Source organism: Belonocnema kinseyi, chromosome 8 (assembly GCF_010883055.1).
Source record: "Belonocnema kinseyi isolate 2016_QV_RU_SX_M_011 chromosome 8, B_treatae_v1, whole genome shotgun sequence".
In the NCBI taxonomy this organism is placed as follows: domain Eukaryota; kingdom Metazoa; phylum Arthropoda; class Insecta; order Hymenoptera; family Cynipidae; genus Belonocnema; species Belonocnema kinseyi.
Window position 1 is genome coordinate 41,828,858 of NC_046664.1, and position 21,328 is coordinate 41,850,185.

The window sequence follows — 21,328 nt, forward strand, 5'->3', positions numbered from 1 at the left end:
ATAGCCCTTCCGAGAATTGACGCCGCGTCACAAGTAGATATAATGAGCTGCGCGGGGTCTGCGGTTGTCACTCAGACGAGCACTCAGGCGTGCATAAACAAGAGAAGAGCCCCCAAATTGGTGGTATAGAAGAGTTCCACTGTATTACCATTAGAAATGAGTCAGGCGGCGCTCACTGTTTACGTTTCGATCCCCCCAAACCAGTCCAAGGCTATTTGAAGGCAACGCCCGACACTTGACTGAAAGCGAGACTTTGGTGTATTTTAAAACTAGTTTTCAGTTTTTTAAACAATTATTATTTGTTCAAACAATGTTTTCCCTCTGTCAATCCTGAAAATGTATTCTTTTTATACTAAATGATACCGTTCATGAAGGTTAACAGTAATATTTTTTATTTAACATATTTTCAAATTGTTGAAACAAATCCAATCTGTTTGCATTTTTTTCTCCACTGAATCATCAAAATTGATATTATGTCCGTAAACACGATAACTCTCGAAAAAATGAACGAATCAAATCCATCTTTGGCACACGTTTTTTAAGTCCTAAAAGAAAATACGAGTTCGTTAACCAGCCATTTTTGATAAAAATTCAAAAGGTGAGCCCATTTTGAAAATTTTTGAAACCATTTTTTGGTGAATTTGAAAATTCTACGTACGGATATTTATACTATTAAAAGGGACAAACAATGTATGCCGATGAGTTTTTTGATAAAAAGAAAACTCTCAGAGTTATAGCATTTTCAAAATTTTTTAAATCAACCGAAAATCAAAATTTTAAGCCAAAAAACGCGCGATATGAAAAAAAAGTCAGGAGAAGAAAAACATTGATTTTTGAAAGCCCTACAAGATTATCATAATAAATTTTTGGATATTCTTGGAAAATCGAAAATTCAAATTTTGATTGTACAAAAAATAATGAAAAATGAACAATTCCATCTGGTGGTCAAACTATGTAGGATACGAAAAAAGATGAATTAACGAAAATTTTTATCCCAAAAAAGATTTACAATTTCGTTAAGAATCACTTCTTACAAAAAAATGTGCGGTAAAACGACGAAAGTTACGAGAGAAAAAAAAGATTCGACAAAACCTGTTTACAAATGTCTGTCGGAAATCGAGCGCGCAACCCGAGTGTCACGATGAGAATGTGTACCTCAAAGCCCACAGGGCTTCGAGAATCTTAATTTTTGACCATACTTAATTAAGTAGACAATTCAAAATATCAACACGGAGAAAAATGGATGTTCAAATGTAGATGTTCAAAGGGCAAGATTGTATCACCTAATACGCAGATATTCATGCAAAACATTTAACATCTTTTTGAGCCCATGCGCATCACGCATTGCAATTTCACGACTATATTTGATAGCTATACTATATATATTCAATATTAAACTTATGGAATATTACAATTTTGAAAAATTTCCAAAGAATAAAAATTAAATGTCCTTAAGGCCATGTGATGAGTGGGTCACGTGACTAGATTCCTACCTTACCGCGACTTTTTTTATTTCTCAACTTATTACCACACGAAACGCCACATTGAGTTGAAAATTTGGCATAGTAAACAAGAAGCACTGAGAATGATGGGTCTGGTCCTAAATTTTTATAATTATGAAAAAAAGTTTTTTTATTGTAAATCATTTTTTTTTTTGCTTTTCTCATCATTATTAAAATTTAGGACCAGGCCCACCTTTCTCAGCGCTTCTTATTTATCATCTCAAATTCTCAACTCGATGTGCTGTTTCGTGTGATAATAAGTTGGGAAATAAAAAAAGTCGTGGTAAGGTAGGATCTGGTCACGTGACCCACTCATCACATAGCCTTAAATAAAATTGGATAACGACTTTTTTGTCTAAAGAAGAGAACAACGATCTTCTGTTTTAGGTTTATTGACTCAACACATTTGACAAAAGGTTTATAAATTTGAAATAAAATTTGAGTTTAAGTAACTTAAAGTAGATAGAATATTTAATTCAGATTACAGATAATTCGTTCTCCGATTATTCATCCCCATTTTTATTTTGAATTAGAAATATTGAATATAACCTCAACTTGACTGAATGCATCATCTGGTCGACATTTTACACCCTTCATCTGTTTTTCGTTCGTGTACGAACATTAAAGTTTAATTTAAAATTCACAAATAAGTTATCAATTAATTCCTTAAATGACCATAAATACGTAAACTCCTCAAATATTTACAAACGTAACTTGACATAACCATACATGTAATATCTGGGATTTTTCAGTTGAACATTTTGAATTTTAGAGGGTAACATTTCACTTTTTAAGATCTACAGATGCTAACTTCGAACATCTAGATTTTACTTTTGAATATCAATTTTTCCCCGTGAAGGCGCATAAAAATACTGCCATCTAAAAGAGATCTTTTTGATAAAGTTTTATTCAAGTATAACAAATGCAAAGAATAAATATCTGAGCGCGAAGCGCGAGATTCAGCCGTCGCGCGCCATAGGCGCGCTCAAACTCGCGAGCCGCCCGCGTAGCGCGCGATGAGGTTGTGCCCGCGAAGCTGACAGATTTTTATGTGTACGCCCATTTGAAAAGAATCCTTTTAGCCAGTTTTAGTTTAGGGTTGTTGGTTAAATCTGACTTTGAATTTTTTTATAGGCACGGCTCTGACTCAATATATATTTTTTCCGAAGGATTTGCGAACGAAAGAAAGAAAACTTGTTGAATATCCGGACTTTTGCGAGATATTTGAATCAATAAAATGTTGAAAAATCAAAAAAAAATTTGAGGAAATAATTATTTTCACGACAAATATGAATTTTGCGAAAGATAGAAATCAGCGGGTGGCAGGCGACAGCCACCAGGCTAGCCGAGCAATTAGAGCAGAGGAGCGTCCTGTGCTCTAATTGCTCCGCTGTAGAATGAATAGCCATATTGTAAGTATTATTTCCCCATTTTTGAGTATTTATACACAATTTGTATTATTTATAATAAATCTGAATTTTAATAATCAATTTTACTGGTATTTCCTCTACTCCTTATGTTCAAATAATTATGTTTTTTTAAAGAAAAAGCAAAAGTGGCTTATATGCCTTTAAAGTGTGACTATTTTTGTTTTGAAATCCGTTATTTTTTTTTTAAATGGGTCATATTGTTGAGAAACTACGTTATTTTTTGTAAAAAACGTCAATTTTTCGGAATTTTTTCATGTTTAACAAATTATTTAACATTTATCGAAAAATGAATAGAATATTATTATTAACATTGTTTTCTACATTAAAAAATGAAAAATGCCCTACCTTAAACTTGTTATACTACAAATAGAAAGCATTCTGCCACGGCACAAGTTTAGGGTAGCGTACAATCCCGGTGGATGGTTAGAGGGTGAGCCAGCTACATGGATCACTCTAGGGTTAAATTTCAATTACATATTAACAAGAAATCTTATAGTAAATAATTGATTTTAAACTGCAGTATAACATTTTTGATTCAAATGAATTGACATTCACTGCTCTTTTTCATAAACATTGATTCAATAACAAGTCAATGAAAAGCTAATTTTATCACACGAAATAATACGATCAGTTCTATCGGCTTCAGTAGGCATTGAAGCCCCACTGCTGCTCGACGTGAGCTCGTCATCGTGATTATTTGCGTGTGTCTTCCGCTTTAAGTGAACTATCAGAACGTCTTGACGCAGTGACGCAGGTAGGCCGTTAGGGCAAAGCGCTTTACTGCACCACTCCTTTTTAGTCACATCTGAATGAGCACTGCATAACACCGTACCTCCTCTTATCCATAATCGCGGTGCGGCGTCAATTCTCGGAATGTCTAAATTCGGGAGGCTTAAATCCCGGGTTCACTGTACTCCGTTTTTGGGTAAAGCTACGTTACAGATGCTAGGTAAAAAGTTGTGATTCAGAAAACTATGCGTAAATCTAAAAAAAAATCTTTTAGTCTTCATAAGTTAAGAGTTATGTAAGTCAAAAGTTATGACTCTTTAAAAAAAAAGTGTTTTGATTATTTTCACCCAACATTTTTGTTTTGGTTTTGTAATAGCTCATTTCATGAATATCCTGGGGCCGTATTCGAGCATTTTGGTGGCATATATGCATCTGCAGTCCATTATACATTCGCTTTTTCTCATTCACCTTTAAAACAACCATTCTTTCAACTATTTTTTAAATAATACATTTCACACTATGAAATCTGTACATATTTGGTGTATTATCTTTCTGAAAATTACTCCTAAAATATCTGTTGTCGAAATTGAATGAAGAAAAAAACATATTGAAGGAATTTGTTTTACATGATTGCATTATTTTATGTTATAAATACCAAAAATTAATAAGCAAATCATCGCAAAGGAAACAATTATTTTTCATTGCTGACAATAAAAGAATAACATTACACAAATTAATTACACGGTTATGTAATTAATTAAACAACTAATTGATAAACAATTATTAAACAACTAACTGAAAAATACTATGAATAATGATAAAATGAATTATAAAATGAACTAGCATTACTGCTTAATTTCTGTTAGTTTGTATGCTATATGCAAAAATAGGCTTCGTCTTTTTTCTCTAAATCTGCTGCGATGTAATTACTACTTTTTTGTTGGGACGGCAGATTATAATTCATCAGTCAATCAGTCAATAGTTAAATTGGTTTTTTCATTTATTGCATAGCTACGTAGTTAATTTACTTACATTTTCTTTTATTACAAGCAGCTAAAAATAATTTTTCCCTCTGCGATGATTTGTTTATCAATTTTTTGTATTTTTAACATAAAATAATACGCACTTGTAAAAATAATTCCTTCAATAATACTTTTGATAAATAATGAGTAAACGATGTAAAAACAGTTAATTTATCATTTTATCTTCATGCGATTTCGATAACAGATATTGTAGATGTAGCCTTCACAAAGAAAATACATAAAATAGGCACACAGTTAATAATATGAAAATTATTATTTAAATAATGGTTGAAGTTGTTTCTTAAGAAGAAATTGAGAAAAAGCGTATTTCGAATGAACTGCAGATACATACAATAGGCGACCAAAATGCTCAAATACGGTAGCAGTACATGCTCGAAACGAGCTTTTTTAACAAAACTTTTTCAGCTGAAAAGAGACAAAAAAATTGTATTAGACAAATACATACAGGGTTATCAAAACGTATTAGACCCCCCCCCCCTTATTAGCGAAAATATGCGTTTTCGTGAAAAATGTTTCAGACAAAAGTTTCAGGGGTTTGGAAGAGGATCTGAATAGTGTGACCTTGCATCTGATCTTGACTTTGACCTTCAAGGTTATTTCAAGTTCAACTTTTATTTTTGAAATTGAAACCCCTATTTTTGACACCGACAATCGAAAGAACGAAGAATTTTTCGTTCAGATATGCATCAAGGTCATGTGAGCTGATTACCTTCGAGGTCATTCCAGGGTCGTATAAACTCAAACAAGGTGTAGACGGCTGATCAGCGAAAATACGTGTTTTCGATAGAAATGTTTGAGACAGAAGTTTCAGTGTTTTGGACGCGTATCTGAGTGGTGGTCTTGAAGCTGACCTTGGCGTTACCTTCAAGGTTATTTCAAGGTCTAATTTTATTTTTGAAATGGAAATCCCTATTTTTGACACCGACAATCGAAAGAACGCAAAATTTTACGTTCAGATATGCATCAAGATCATGTGACCCGATAACCTTCGAGGTCATTCCAGGGTCGTATAAACTCAAACAAGGTTTAGACGGCTGATCAGCGAAAATATGCGTTTTCGATAGAAATATTTGAGACAGAAGTTTCAGTGTTTTGGACGAGTATCTGAGTGGTGGTCTTGAAGCTGACCGTGGCGTTACCTTCAAGGTTATTTCAAGGTCAACTTTTGTTTTTGAAATGGAAATCCCTATTTTTGACACCGGCAATCGAAAGAACGCAAAATTTTACGTTCAGATATGCATCAAGGTCATGTGACCCGATAACCTTCGAAGTTATTCCAGGGTCGTATAAACTCAAATAAGGTCTAGACTTCTGATCAGCGAAAATATGCGTTTTCGAGAGAAATGTTTGAGACAGAAGTTTCAGGGCTTTGGACGAGTATCTGAATGGTGGCCTTGAAGCTGAAATTGGCGGTGAGAGTGAATTGTACATTTGATGAAATCATCAAATGTAGAAATGAAGAGGGGGAGGGAGAAGGGATTATAGCGTCGTTCTCACTATCGGGGGAAAAACGAACTCAATAGTAGGAGTTCGCAGTACTGAATTTCGCAGTACCGCGACTCGATTGTACACAATTATTCTAACAAGTGAAGTTTTATAGTGTCAATCTATGCTTTAAGTCGAGATCGTACTTGAAAATTAATTTGAACTCTGACAATGACAGAAGTAGGATAGTGGCCCATTTCCTCTAAATAAGGTTTGTTGAGTAACGCGAATCCTCGAAAGTCGGCAAAATCGGAAAATTTGGAAAAATTCCGGTAAACCATTATGAAAAAAGGCTCTCGATTTCTCTCGCATGTTATTGACGCAGTTATATTTTAAATGTGAGAATCAATTAGATTAATGTGCAGAATTCCGGAAAATAAAACCAAATCTATTAGATTCGCCTGAGAATACTTGGTGGGTCAAATCAAAAGAATATGAAAGGTCAAGATAATGGGCGGTGTGAATAAACATGTCCAACCCGAAGGTCAAAGAAAAACAGTTTTATATGCCAGAAATCCAATTCCGAAACATGGAAATGAGTTTCCGGGAGAATTTCAGTAAAATATGTCGTAAATCCTAGCAGCTATGTTAGACTCTTATATCAAAACGCAGCTTTACTGCAAAATTTGTCGCAGAAAAACCGTCCCGAGAATTTTCATTATAATGTTCTTCCGGACTTATCCCATAATATTACGGACTTTATTGGACTGGAAGAATTTCCAGAAGCAAGAGCGTGGTTAAGGCAGTTAAAATCCACTGCTACGTTACATCGTTAGACTGAGGCTGTAGCTTTTGAAACAGCAAGAGCGCACCTAAAGAAAGTATCAAGAAATTGGTATCAGAGTTCAATTGACATCATTCAAAATTGGACTAATTCAGTCTACAATTTAAATCAACTTTTACGGCGGAAAAATCTTTAACTGAAAAATTGAAGGTAATGCAACAACAATGTCAGCGACCTGGAGAATATATTCAAGAATATTTTTTTGAGAAGGTTCGACTCTGCAAAAAATTGGGATTTAGATTTACTGAAACTAAGACTCAACTAGTAGTTGGACTGATGTCTCGTGACGTTAGTTCTATGATCGTTTCACAAACGTACCTCGACCTTGATAGTCTTCTTCAAAATAATTTAATTTTTGGGGATCTCGAGAATTCAAGAAAACAGCGTTTTTCTTCAAGACGTGAGAATTCTGAAGCAGCTGATCACAGAAAGGACAGAAATTTGTCTTTGAATTTGATGCCGGTTAAGAAAGAAATTTCGTCAGCGACTTCAAAGGAGAGTAAATACTTTGGAGGCAGTTAGAAAAAGGATTCAAGTCAGAGAGAAAGTACGAAGCATGCATGTTTTAGATGTCACGCAACCTCTCATTACGCAAATGAATGTACTGTGAAACGCGAAATTAAATGTTTTTCTTGCGACGAGACAGGTCACTTCGCAAAAGATTGTACTAGGCCCAAGAAATTCGACGAAGGTAAGATAAACGAATGTTCCACGGTCTAAACCTGTTAACTGACATTATTTTCGAAAATGACTTTTTTGTATTTTCTGGAACATTTTTATATGCAGTTAATATACTGCAAACGAAACGGCAAAATTCCTTTTAGTTTTTTTTTAATGGACGTTCGAAAATCGCGCTTTGGCATCTATGGCATAGGTCAGCGGAACGATTTTCCTTCACCGTGTAAAATTGTTGAGATATCAGTTAACAGGTTTAGACCGCGTACCCTTCAAATGTTATTGCTTCAAATTGCGATCAATCTGAAAAAAAATATTCAAAGAAGGTTTTAATTAATGGCGCGATTGTCGATTATCCGGTATATGGTTTTGGAAACATTGGAGCCACAACGCGCATATAAAATTTGGCGAGTTCACAGTTGATGACATTTATTTCAAAGTGGTTCCAGATAACGCGACTAAGTATGAAGTAATCATCGGTAGATCTTTTGTCCACAGTAGGAGAAATTCCAGCGTTGGAACTTAGATTTGAGCTGGTTACAAAATGAGAGGTTTAAACACACCAATCGTTATTTTGAGATAGAATCAAAAGTGATTGTTGATCTTTTAAACTCGAAACGTCGAGCAATTGCTAAAAATATATCGTTCGTCGAAACGTGAAACAATCTGCCATCTATCTCATATAGGAGAATAGAAACGAGTCGGTTTAGTTAAAGAAAGACATTCACCCTTTGTTAGTCCGTGCTCTTTAGCTACTAGAGTAGATGGATCTGCGCATATATTTATCGACTATCATCAATTAATTCAGATGACAATTCGTACAAACTTGCCTCTCTCAAATATCGATGATGTTCTAGATCAATTACATGGATCCAAATTTTTTGTCCCTTTAGATTTGTCACATGGTTATCTACACATCCCATTACCTGAGAGTGCAAAAGAAAAGACGGCTTTAATAACTCGGGATGAGACGGGTCAACTTGAGAGAACAATGTATGCTTTGATGAATGCCTATTCTATTGTATATATTAATTAAAAGGGTTTTTGGTCTAAATCATGCTAATTAAGCTCTTACTTATTTTGACTACATCTTGATTTGTGCCAAGATGTGGGAGGAATTTATCCAAAAATTAAACGAAGTTTTGGATCTTTTGATAAAAGCAGGTTTAAATTTAAACTTTAAAAAATTCAAGTTCGGGATGACTAAGTTACATTATTTAGGATTTATAATTGAAAAAGATGGAATGAAACCAGGTGCAAACAACATTAGAGCAATTGTAGAGTTTCCTCAGCAGGAAAATGCGCATGAAGTAAGAAGGTTTGTAGGATTTGCAAATTTTCCAAGACGTATCATTCCGAATCTTTCGTGTTTAATGGATCCTGTAACTAAACGCTTAAAAGGCGGTGTAAAGTTTAGATGTGGTGAAGCTCAGAAATGTTAATTTCAGAAAATCAAACAATTGATCCGTTCGGGGCCTATTTTGGGTCTTTATAATCCGCTAGCAAAACGTAGTAAATTGCACACGAATGCATCGGTCTCGGGTTAGGAGAGATGTTATTTCAACAACATGAGAGGGAGAAAAATAAATTAATAGTTGTTGGCTGTAGTGAGGACGACTCGATTAAGATCTTTGCTAATCAGTATTTATTTCGATGCGCGAAAATGCGATCTTAATGTACTAGAGAGTTGGCGAAAAGTTAGCGAGTAAAATAACAAATCTAGTGTTAATAATAATTTATTTTATGTTATTGTTCTTTCTTTTGAGTGATCTTCAGGTTTCATTCGTAATAGACTCGTTTCCATGCATTGTTTATTCTCCTTGAATTTTTCTCTCTGTTTTTGAGTTTCGGGGACTACATTTTTCGTTGTAGTGGATATTCAGGTATCAGACTGATGTCTCTTTATTGGGTAGGCTCGGATCTTTTCCTGGCTGTTCAGTAACAACCAAGATGCAGGCAAGTGTGGCCATTCCGATTGTTGAACGAATTTCTAATCAAGTGTGCTTTTCGAGACCATATTCAGGTATTTGAGTTGTACATCTATGCTAATTTTCCAAAAGAAACAAAACTTTTTTTTGGGTACAAAGTGCTTTGTTGGATCGACTCGGGGAGTCCTATTTTGGATCACACTGATAAGGTATTTAGAAGCTCTAGTAACAGTGATACATTATTTTCTATTCTATTTGATCGACTTTAATCTGGCCAGACATGATTCCTTCGCTGTCCCACGCCAGTCGGTCAGTAATTCAGTAACATTTTTGGTTCTTCGAGTCCCATTGTGGGTTAGCGGAAGGAGCATGAATGTCGCCATGACAAACTTACTGATCGTCTGATTGTTCTCAAAATTGCAAAGGTATAGATATAAGTTCTCAGCAATAACAGCCATACTGCTGGTGGATTGTTTGTAACATAGCGAACGCCTCGAGAGAGGTTCTTGGATGTGAAAGACGTACGAACTGACCTTGTAATTGTTCTCAATATTGCAAACGTCTTAAGATATACTCTTAGGTACGCCAACCTTACTGCGGACAAATTGTTTACCTCGTGACAGGCTCTCAGTCATGACAAACTTACTCAATATTGCAAGAGTCTCGAAACAGGCTCTCACGTTATAAAAACCATTATACTGATGGATTGTTTGCAACATTGCAAAAGTCTCGAGACAGGCTCTCAGACATGACAACCATAAGACTGATGGATTGTTCCCAACATTGTGAACGCGTCGAGGCAGGCTCTCAGACATGACAAACTTACTTACCGACTGTGTGGTTGCTTTTAATACTGCAAACGTCTCGACACAGGCTCTCAGGCATGAAGAACATACTGCTGATGGATTGTTTGCAACATTGTGAATTCGTCGAGAAAAGCTTTTAGGAATAACAAACTTACTCGCGGACCTTACGATTATTTGAAACATTGCAAGCTCTTCGAGACGGGCTCTTATGCATGACACACATATTGGTGACAGGCACGAGACATATTGATTGTGGATTGTTAGCAACATTGCAAGCGCCGTGAGACAGAACCTCAGGCATTTAATTTTGCTCAAACCTTGCTCGAGTTTAACAAGCTAACTTTGGATTTGTTTCCCCAGATCTCCGCATTGCATAGGAGGTTCATTACTCTCTTCGTTGGCTTCCTATTGTCAGTTGTTTGATGTTTGCAAGATGAAATCCATTACTGGAGATATGTTTTGTCATTAGGATTGGTTGCAGCTCTACAATAATTACAAATTTTAACACGGGCAGATACATCGTACGTCTCCCACTGGGACCAGCCCGTATTCATGCCTTAGGAGAATCTCTGCTGAGATTATAATAGAAATAGAATAAAATAGAATAAATAGAATAAAATATAATAGAAATCCACGGTTTCGGAGATGCCAGCTAACATGTCTCTGCAATGCACAACTTATCACATCGCGAGGAATAGGAACCCTCTCATGCAGTCACATACCCTTGGTCAGAGTCACGAAGCGTTCTCGGCTAAATTCAAACAGATGATCATTCCCGTTGGCCGATTTATGCCGTAAATCGAATTTCGGAGATGCAGCGAACTCTCTTTAACGGGTTTTGGCGTCACTTCCCTACAAAGGAAAATACAGCCGATAGTGCCACTCGAGGAATGGATCTTCGAAGACTGAAGCTTACTGACGTTATAAAGAATTCAAGCAGTTGTCCATTATAGTTCGTCACGAACACTGTAACCTTAATACGATCAGCAATTTCTCTTCATTGACTTTTCTAAAAATAGTGATTGCGCCTTAAACTTCTTCTTAAGCCTGCAGTAGAGCGTTTTAAACGCATGGATCAGCGCCTTACTCTGCCCTATGACCAACGACACCAAGTTATCTTGGTCGACGATAGCCCTCTCGCCGAACTTATTATTGACTGCGCACATCGAAGAGTTTCACGCCATGGATTAGAGTTAACATACTCGTATGCTGTTGGCCGAGCATCGATTATTCGCGTCGCATTTATGTAAAATCGCATAATCGTAACTACTTCCCATGCGATCGAGTCACATTTCAGAAATCCGATCAAGAGATTGGTGATATTCTTGCTCAAAGAATTGCCGAATCTTATTGTAGAGACTGAAGCATACCTGAACTCTCGGCCTTTACTCGACCGACCTACATGTCATTCTCACGTAGGCAGAACATTAGAACGAATTCCCGGAGCAATGATTTCGGATCAGGAACTGAACTGTGTCATTCGCCAGCGTGTTTTCCACCTAATGCTTGGTCAATTTTGAAAACACTGATCTCATGAGTACATTGATACTCTTCAACAAAGAGATAAAATTGCCCCATCATCAAATTTTGTTGGTTACCAGTCGTGTGTTGATCCTATGCAGCCAATTGCGCTCCATGACGGCGGACCTGATTTTTTTTTACCTATGCATGGAAATTTATTGTGTGCATCATGGCAGGTGGCACTAAACTCTTGACCTTCATACGTGGAATTTGTTTCATTCAGCTAACGAGGCGGACAAGATGTTAATAATTTGTTTGATGATATTGTTCTTATTTTTAGTGATCTTCAGGTTTCATGGGTACTACAATTTTTCCGCTCAATGTTTATTTTTGAAGTTTTATCTCTGTGTTTTTGTTTCGAGTGTTACCTTTTTCCTTGGAATGGGGAATCAGGTAGAAGCGTGACAAGGCTCCGACATTTTTTTTCTGGCTGTTCAGTACAAACCAAGGTGCAGTTTAGTGTATTCATTCAGATTGATCAAACAATTAAAAATCAAGTGTGTTATGTGATTTTCCCGGTATGATTCTCTTCTGGCGTTTTGGGAAGTTACGAGTCGGATGACGTATTACTTCCGGAAGCTACATCTCTGCTAATTTTCCAAAAGAAACCAAACATTTTTTTGGATACCAAGTGATTCCTTGTTGATATCCTTGTTAGGTAGGCTCGGAGACTCATATCTCGGATTAACTTGATCAGGTATTTAGAAGTTTTAAAAATAACAGTGATAAATTATCTTATATTCTATTTGACGGGCTTTTTAACTTGAACATTTTTCTCTAAAATGCAATGGGGCGAGTCAGTCTAAGTAAAAACGCTTTTTGAAATTTTTTTCAAAAATATTTACGGAGCGCGTAGTAGTCATTTCTAGAAAATTTGGAATTTTTATTATGACCCGTCAGGAAACCGTGATAGCAAAAAATGGCAATCATCTACTTAATATGGTGAAAAGTACTTAATTTCTGGACTAAAGGTTCAATTTCAAAATCTAAAAAATTGAATTTCCAATTATTATTATATTTATAAAAATATATACATTATATGATTTTACAATTATTCTTGAAAATGGAACAAATTAAAATTATAAAATTTGTTTTTAAGTCATAGTTGTTCTAAAGAATTTGAAAACAAACTATTTGTATCACACTTTATTTCATTTGTTATAGAGTGAAATTTAAGCTGATTGTAGCTGATTTAGGTCTTTTTTGCAAAAGATAAGAATTACATAAATTCCCGCTCAGAGAAAAAAAATTAATTTCCTGTTTTTTGTCGAGCTAGAATATAAAGAGGTTATTGGAAAAACAAGCAGTGACTAATAATAAGATACATTCAATTCATGTGGATATTGTAAGAAGAAAGTATGGAAAGAAACTGAGAAAAGAGAATGTTGTACCCAGGGTTTTAATAAAAAAATGGAAAAGTGAAATAAAATCTTAAACTAAAATGAGGAAGATTCAGGAGTTTGTTTATCCGGCTGCTTCATTTTAAAAAATGGGACAAACTAATAAGAAACCACATAAAGGAAAGCATTACTTGAAGTTACTTATTTGTTTAATCTCAATTTAAAAATTAAACAATTTTAATTTACAAATGAATAACTCCTTTGAATTAATAAAAATCATAGAAAACCTTATGCGAATTGAGAAAAATTCGTGCTTTTTAATAGACTTGCGCAGTTAAATGAAAACTTTCAAATTATCTAATAAATTATTGTAAATATTATATATGTTGATGTTAGAACTTTTCACTGGAAAATAGTATTTTTGAAACAGAATTTTAGTATGAAATTATAAAGTTTGGAAGAAGATTTTTAATTTTTTAAATTTTCGATCGTGTTTGTTCTTTCACTGAAAATTAACATTTTAAAACAAATATCATAATCAAGATATTAAGTTTGTGAATACGAAATCAGTTTTTAAAACAAAAATCACTAGATTATTAAGGTTTGGACATCAAAACTGGATATTTCAAAACAAAAATTATTATAGTTCAAAGAAGATTGGCCATTTTTTAACATTTTCAGATTTTCATAACATTTTTCACAAGAAAACGGTTATCTAAAAAAAATCATTAGATTTTGAAGAAGATTTACGATATTGCAAAATTTTCTGTTATGTTACGTGCATGTTTTTCATCGGTAATTTTTGGTATATTATGATTAGATTTCAAAGAAGATTCATGATTTTTTAACAATTTTAGGTTATGTTGGCGATTTACATCAGAAATTGGTATCTACTATCAAACGAAAATAAATATAATTAGAACAATATTTAAATTCTGTTATCAATTTTTGATTAAGTTAGAGATAGATAATAATAAATTATTATACTTCAAAAAATATTTACTATTTCAACAACTTTAGGTAAAATTGGTGTGTTTGATCTGAAAGTTCCATTTTTTTAAACAGAAGTCATTATATTTAAATCCATTTATCTTTATGAAAGTAATAAAATTCACAAGTTTGAAGAATTTGGGATTGTGTTAGTGTTTTTTGTCAGAAATTAGAACTTTAATCAAAAATCCTTGGATTTTAAAGAAGTTTAATAACTTTTAAACAATTTAAGGTTGCGTTGGCGTTTATATCGAAAATTGGTATTTGAAAATAAAAATTATTAGGGTTAAAAGAAGATTTACAATCTTCAAAAAATTTTGTTACGTCATGTAAGGGTTTCTCATCTAAAATTCCTATTGTTAATAAAAATCCTTTATATTTAAACAAATATTTACAATATTTGAACCAGCGAAAGACCTTTGAAGAATAATATATATTAGTGTTTTTAATAAAAGGAAATTAGATTTTCCAAATATTTACATTTTTTAACAACTTTAAGTTATGTTAACATTTTTCCATATAAACTAGACTATTATACGCGCGCACGCTAAGCTTTATGTTAATTTTCCTCATTTACCCAATTTTTGAATAACTATTTTTTTGTTCAAAGTTTTTGGCCACTTCAATTTTTGCTGAAATTAGAAATTGAAGGAATGTATTCAGTGATTCCATGTAATGTAGAATTATTCCTTTTGCGATTTCTATTATTGACAGTAAAGGACGAGATATCGTTTGAATATTTTAAGTAAATACGGAAAAAATATCAATAATAATTTATAAAATTATAATTTTAAATACCCTTCATGTTTCTCTAATCATTTCTCCAGTAATTATAAAATGGATATCTAAGAAAATTTATGCAATATATCATGAATGAGGGCGGGGTGGCACTGCAAATTTTGACATGAAAATTTCCACGATTTAAATAATTTTTATTTTATATACATACTTTTTTCACTTTCATTTCTGAAAATTTGATTTATTAATTAGGGCCAAGACACGTCAGATATATCATAATCTGCAAGTGGTCGTTTATTTTTAGACAGACTTAGTGAAATTATAGTGCTATATAAGTAATATTTTATTATTTTGGGCCCAAATTATTTCCTTTCAATTTTCAAAATTTTCAGAGTGACGTCATATTGAATTTTTGGGTTAAATTTTTCTGAATTATCGAAATTTCCGGAACCGATGATTAAATTTGGTTGAAATTTGAAAGTTTTAGGGAAAAAATTATGCAATTTTAAACTATAAAATTTGTAATAAATTTTTTTTAAATTTTGCTTTAAAAAAATTCTAAAAAAATTTTTTATTGAATTTTTCGTGAAATTCTCTTCTATCAATAATTTTTTACATTATTTCCATGAAATATTTATATTGAGTCATTAAAAACCATTTTTTTCACCTTTTATTTATAATAATATTTTAATGATTTTTATATTTGCAAATTGTAAAGCTTAATAATAATATGTTATGCACGCTAATAATCTTTTATAATATTATTATATTCATATTTTATATTTTAAAATTAATTACAAATTAAACATTAAATATAATTTTAATAAATTTTCTATTGGTTTATTTAATGTTACAGGAATAATTGAACCGCTGGCGACCAAAAGGGGACACGGCCGGATTCAGCCTGAGAAGTATTGTCCTGAGTGTTAATTTTAAAAATCTTTCTAATTTCAATTTTAAAGACTGATATTTGTAGAGAATTTCAAGGCGCATCTTTTTTTCCTCTTGCAAAAATTTATAGGTTTTGTAGTTTTTGAGATAATTGGTAAAAATGGATTTTTTGAAAACGAAAAATTCCAATCTTTTTTCACTTCAACTCGCGCTAATTTCGCCAATTTTCATCATTTCCCGATTTCCCCAATACAAAGTACGTGTTTAAGTCTTCTGAAACTATCTAAGAAAGAAAAACGAGAACATTGTAATAAACAAAAAAGTTATTACTTTTTTTTTAGGCAAATGTAAAAATCATGAATTTTAACCTTCAAGCGCCTCGTTTAGCGAACGAATTTTAAGCTACGGAAAGCTTTCAGTGAGAAAGTTGTTCATTAAGGTTCAAAGAAGTTTTCTGGAAAGTTTTAGATCAATTGGATTAATAGTTCAAAAATTATGAATGTTATAAAATCCAAGCGGTAATCTTGACGCTGCCCAAAAACGTGCCTGGCCGGCTATGTACGCGCTGCAGCGAACGACGTGAAGGTCAAGTCAATCTTACCAAAACAAATGCACAACAGTAACTTTTTTTGTCATCTTCTATGAAATTCTACAAATAAAGCATAGAATCAGCGAAGTGATTGTTTCTTATAATAGTTGGAAAAGCATTTTTTTGAGATTATTGAGATTTTTGAGATATTTTTGAGAATATTAATTAAAAAGAAAAAGATATTAAAATGAAACAAGGTAGAAAAAGAACTAGAAATGAATGAAATGAATTTTGCATGAGGAAAAAAAGATGCGCCTTGAAATTCTCTACAAGTATCAGTCTTTAAAATTGAAATTAGAAAGATTTTTAAAATTGACACTCAGGACAATTCTTCTCAGGCTGAATCCGGCCATGTACCCTTTTGGTCGCCAGGGGTTGAATTATTTAAAGTGTATATTAAAATCTAATTTTGTTAAATAATATAAAAGATTATTAAATCACTAGATATATTGTGAAATCATTAAATTTCATAGTATTATGATATAAATTATAATTTATAAATAATAATTTATAAATGATAAAAAATATAGTTACCATAAACTAAATTAGAATTAAATAAATTTATTATTTCAATGTTTTAATTATATTAATTAATGGTAAACATAACTTATTATTTTTATATTCAAATTAAATAATATCGAATTTTTATTGTAATGTTGTCTAAATCAAAATTTAGTTACTATTTAATGTTGGGGCTATATTAATTCTAAATTTCACATAATTGAGTCAATAACCAATTTTTTGTTTTCACCTTTTAGTTATAATATTTTCATGATTTTTATATTGGCAAATTATAAAGCTTAATAATATTATGTTATGTTATAATAATATTAAATTCATATTTCATTTTTTTAAATTATTGACAAATTTAAAATTAAATATAATTTTAATAAATTTTTAATTGGTTTATTCAATTTTACAGGAATAATAATTTAAATTTTATCTTAAAATCTCATTTTTGTAAATAATTTAAAAGATTATTAAATTAATAGATATATTGCGAAATCATTAAGTTTAATAATATTATATGATATAAATTATAATTAGAATGTTATTTAAACATAAAGTTATCATAAACTAAATTAGAATTAAATAAATTTATTATTTTAAAGTTGTAACTATATTAATGATTTAATGGCAAAAATAACTTATTATCTTTTGATTTGAATGAAACAATATCGAATTTTCATTTTAATGTAGTGAAATAAAAATTTACGTAAATGAGCCATTAACCATTTTTTTAAGGTTTTAGTTATAATAATATTTTCCTGACTTTTATATTTGCAAATTATAAAACACACCGTTGTTTTCCCATTAACAATTATTTGAAAATTTCATTTATTTTCACATTGAAAACTGATAATCGGATCGAAATGTGATTTTTTAGATTGTAGATATTAATTTTTAATGATTTCGTACAATTATCATTTTACAAACATTTTTTTTCTTCACAATATTGAATTGACATACCGTTCACTCAAATCTTCGAATGATATCTCGCTCTTTAATATTACTAATAGTAAGTTCTATGTTACATGGATTCATTGTATACATTATTTCAGATTATAATTCAGCGAATCTTTGAGTGGTAAACAATTTTAACAAATAAATAGTTATTCGAAAATTGGATAAATGATAAAAATGAACAAAACAGTAAACTCGCGCAGGCACGCGCATATAGATTTTAGCTACAATGAAGTAAAAAATTTTGTATTAATTTTTTATTTTAATTTTTTATTTTAATTTGAACATTGCCTGATTTAAATGCGTAATTTATAAATTATGAATCACTATCCTTATCTCATCCTCGTGTGATCTACAAGGTGAAGCAAACGAAATATTGTAAAATTGTACTTAATCTGCGCACAAGTCTCTTTCGCCGAGTTATCATAGGCAAAACTGAACTGTTTCTTATCATATAATCCAGCAATCTGATTAAGATCTACGATCTAACATAATTTTGATGAGAAAATGCGAACTGTAAAGTTTATACAAAATATTATAAGGGTTTAAATTTAAGTAAAGATCGAATCCATTTCAAATCAGGGAGGGCCCTACACTTGAAATCAAAGAATCTCTCGGGGATAAAACATATTGTTTTTAGAGGAAATTAGGCGATACGCATTGTTCCGATTTCAAAAAAAAAAATTCTAAAAAGTTATGCATATTTGAATTTTGTGCTTAGTTTCCAAAAAAAAACGTTTTTTTTTCTTTAAACCTCTATAACTTTTGGCCAAATCATTTTTACGCGAAGAATTCAAATTTTTCAGTTTTAGGTCCGATTTGTTAGTTAGTTAGTTAAACGTTCAGCTCTATACTTGAAAATTTAACTATTTTTCTGCAAATTATTTTTAATAAATTTTTTAAACTTGAATTCATCTTTTTTGGTTGAAAAGTCGATTAATTCACTTAAACTTGAACTACTTTGCAAACAAGTCAAATTTTTTCATCACGGATTCACAATTATAGTTTAAAATTCAATTATTTCCTTTTTTGGAGAAAATTCATCTTTTTGGCTTAAAAATTGAACAATTTGGTAGAAAATTAAACTTTTTGATGGAAAAATCATATTTCTGGCTTAAAAATTCAACTTTTTGTAATTAATTCGTGATTTTGGCTTTAAAATTAAATCATTTTGTTGAAAATTTATGCATTTTGTTCTAAATGCATTTTTTTTGTATAAAATTAATCTTCTCGGTCGAAAATTCATCTTCTTGGTTGAAAATTTAACAACTTTCTTGAAAATCCTTTTTTTGTTAAAAATGATTTTTTTGTATCTGAAAATGTAACTATTCCATCTTTGGTTTAAACTTTATCCTGCATATTATATGAGTTGATAATTTGTCTTTTTTGATAGAACATTAATATTCTTGGTCAAAAATTCACCCTTTTAGTTGAAAATTTAACAATTTTGTTGAAAAGTTCTTTCTTTTGTTTAAAGTTATTTTTTTATCCGAGTTTTTATCTGCAAATTTATATATTCCATTTTTTATTGAAACTTTATTCTGTACATTGTATAACTTAAAAATTCACCTATTTGGTAAAAAAATGCATGTATTTTGCTGAAAAATCGTATTTTTTGGATAGGAAGATAATCTTGCTTGTTGAAAATTCAATATTTGGTAGACAGTTCACATATTTAGTTAAAATTCGTCTTTTTAGTAGAAAATCATTGCTTTTTGTTGAAAGGTCAAGTTTTTTGTTAAGGCTTCAACTATCTTTTTAAAAAATTAATTTTTCTTGATTGAAAGTGAGGTTTTTTAAAAATAAAAATTCGTCTTCTCCTATTTAAAAGTCTACTTTTTTCCAAAACATTCGACTTTTTAGCTTAAAAACTTACATTTTTTCTTGAAAATTCATCATTCATTGTAGAAAAGTTATTTTTCGTGATTGAAGATGAACTTTTTTATGAAAATTTAACGGTCTTCTAAAAAAAGGGTATTTTTATCTTGAAAATTAAAATATTTGATTGAATTTTAATCTTTTCGTTAGAAGCGCCAATATTTTGTTTAAAATCTAATTATGTATTTGAAATTTAACTATTTTATTAAAGTCATTATTCTGGCTGAAAATACAACTATGTTGTCAAAAAATCATCTTTCTTGATTGAAAATGAAATTTTTGTTAAAAATTCGTCTTCTTCTATTTAAAAGTCCAATGTTTTCTAAAATATTTAACTTTATAGCTTAAAAACTTAAATCTTTTGTGGAAATTTATTCATTCATTGTAGAAGTCATCTTTCGTGGTTGGAAATTAACTTTTTTATGAAAATTGAACGGTCTCCTAAAAAATTGGTATTTTGTTTAAAAAATTTTTAAACTATTTGATTGAATTTTAATATTTTTGTTAGAAGCGCAACTGTTCTGTTAAAATATAATTATACTTGGAAAATGTAACTATTTTGTTAAAGTCATAATTTTTGGTCCAAAAGTCAACTATGTTATTAAAAATTCATCTTTTATGGCAGAAAAGTAGACTTTCTTGATTGAAAATGTACCTTTCTTGTTTGAAAATTAACTTACTAGTAAAAATTCAAATTTCATCGAAAAAATTCGTCTGTTTGACTTGAAAAATTACCATTTGGTTGTTAATGCAACTGTTTGGTTGGAATTTTTTTAAATGGATCTCTTTGTGATGTATATTCAGCTCTTTGGATAAAGCATATTTTTTTGTTTGAAAATTCAACTATTTTGTTGAAAACGCAATAAATTTCGGTTCGAAATTTTAGGAATTCAAAGTATATCTATATTGAATTTAATAGTTTATCTACATTTATTTAATGTAACATAATTTATAAACGTAAAATCTGTCTATAGCGAATGGATACGTTACTTTCGGAGGAGGAGGAGGAGGAGGAGGAGGAGGAGGAGGAGGAGGAGGAGGAGGAGGAGGAGGAGGAGGAGATAAAAAATCCCAAAATTGGTGTCAGGCCTTTAAAAAAAGGCAATACACCACTGGGTACAGATGTATAAAAATTTTATCAAAACTTTATCCACAAGAAGAAATGAAGATAAGAAGATCAATGATTAAAGAAGAGTTTATAGATTTTGGAAAGATAAAAGATCAAAATTGATCCATTAATACCTTTTTGTCCACCTGCCCGAACTCCTTTTGACAACTAAAGCAATTCGAAGAGCTTCCATCGTACTGAATTTCTTTAAACCGTTTGACAGGAAATAAATAGTGATAAGATCTGGCCAAATGTGGTGCTGACACTAATGTGAGTCCGCAAGCGCGACATTCGACTGGCAATTCGCAGTGTTTGCTAAGGCATTGGGGACAAAGATATCCCGTATTTAAAAGCTTGTCCGAGTCTTCCATATTATCAGCATGACTATAAATACAAAAATAAATAAAATCGAATGGTTCTTGAATTT

General features: G+C 31.5%; 1 protein-coding gene across 1 annotated transcript in view; it reads right to left on the bottom strand.

The window, feature by feature from the left end:
* LOC117178114 (general transcription factor IIH subunit 2) overlaps positions 1–21,328 on the bottom strand; it is a 42,315-nt gene that overhangs the window by 9,043 nt on the left and 11,944 nt on the right. Inside the window, exon 6 of the mRNA XM_033369367.1 lies at positions 21,036–21,285. Within this exon, the coding sequence (XP_033225258.1) occupies positions 21,036–21,285 (250 nt within the window). The remainder of the gene's footprint in view (positions 1–21,035; positions 21,286–21,328) is intronic.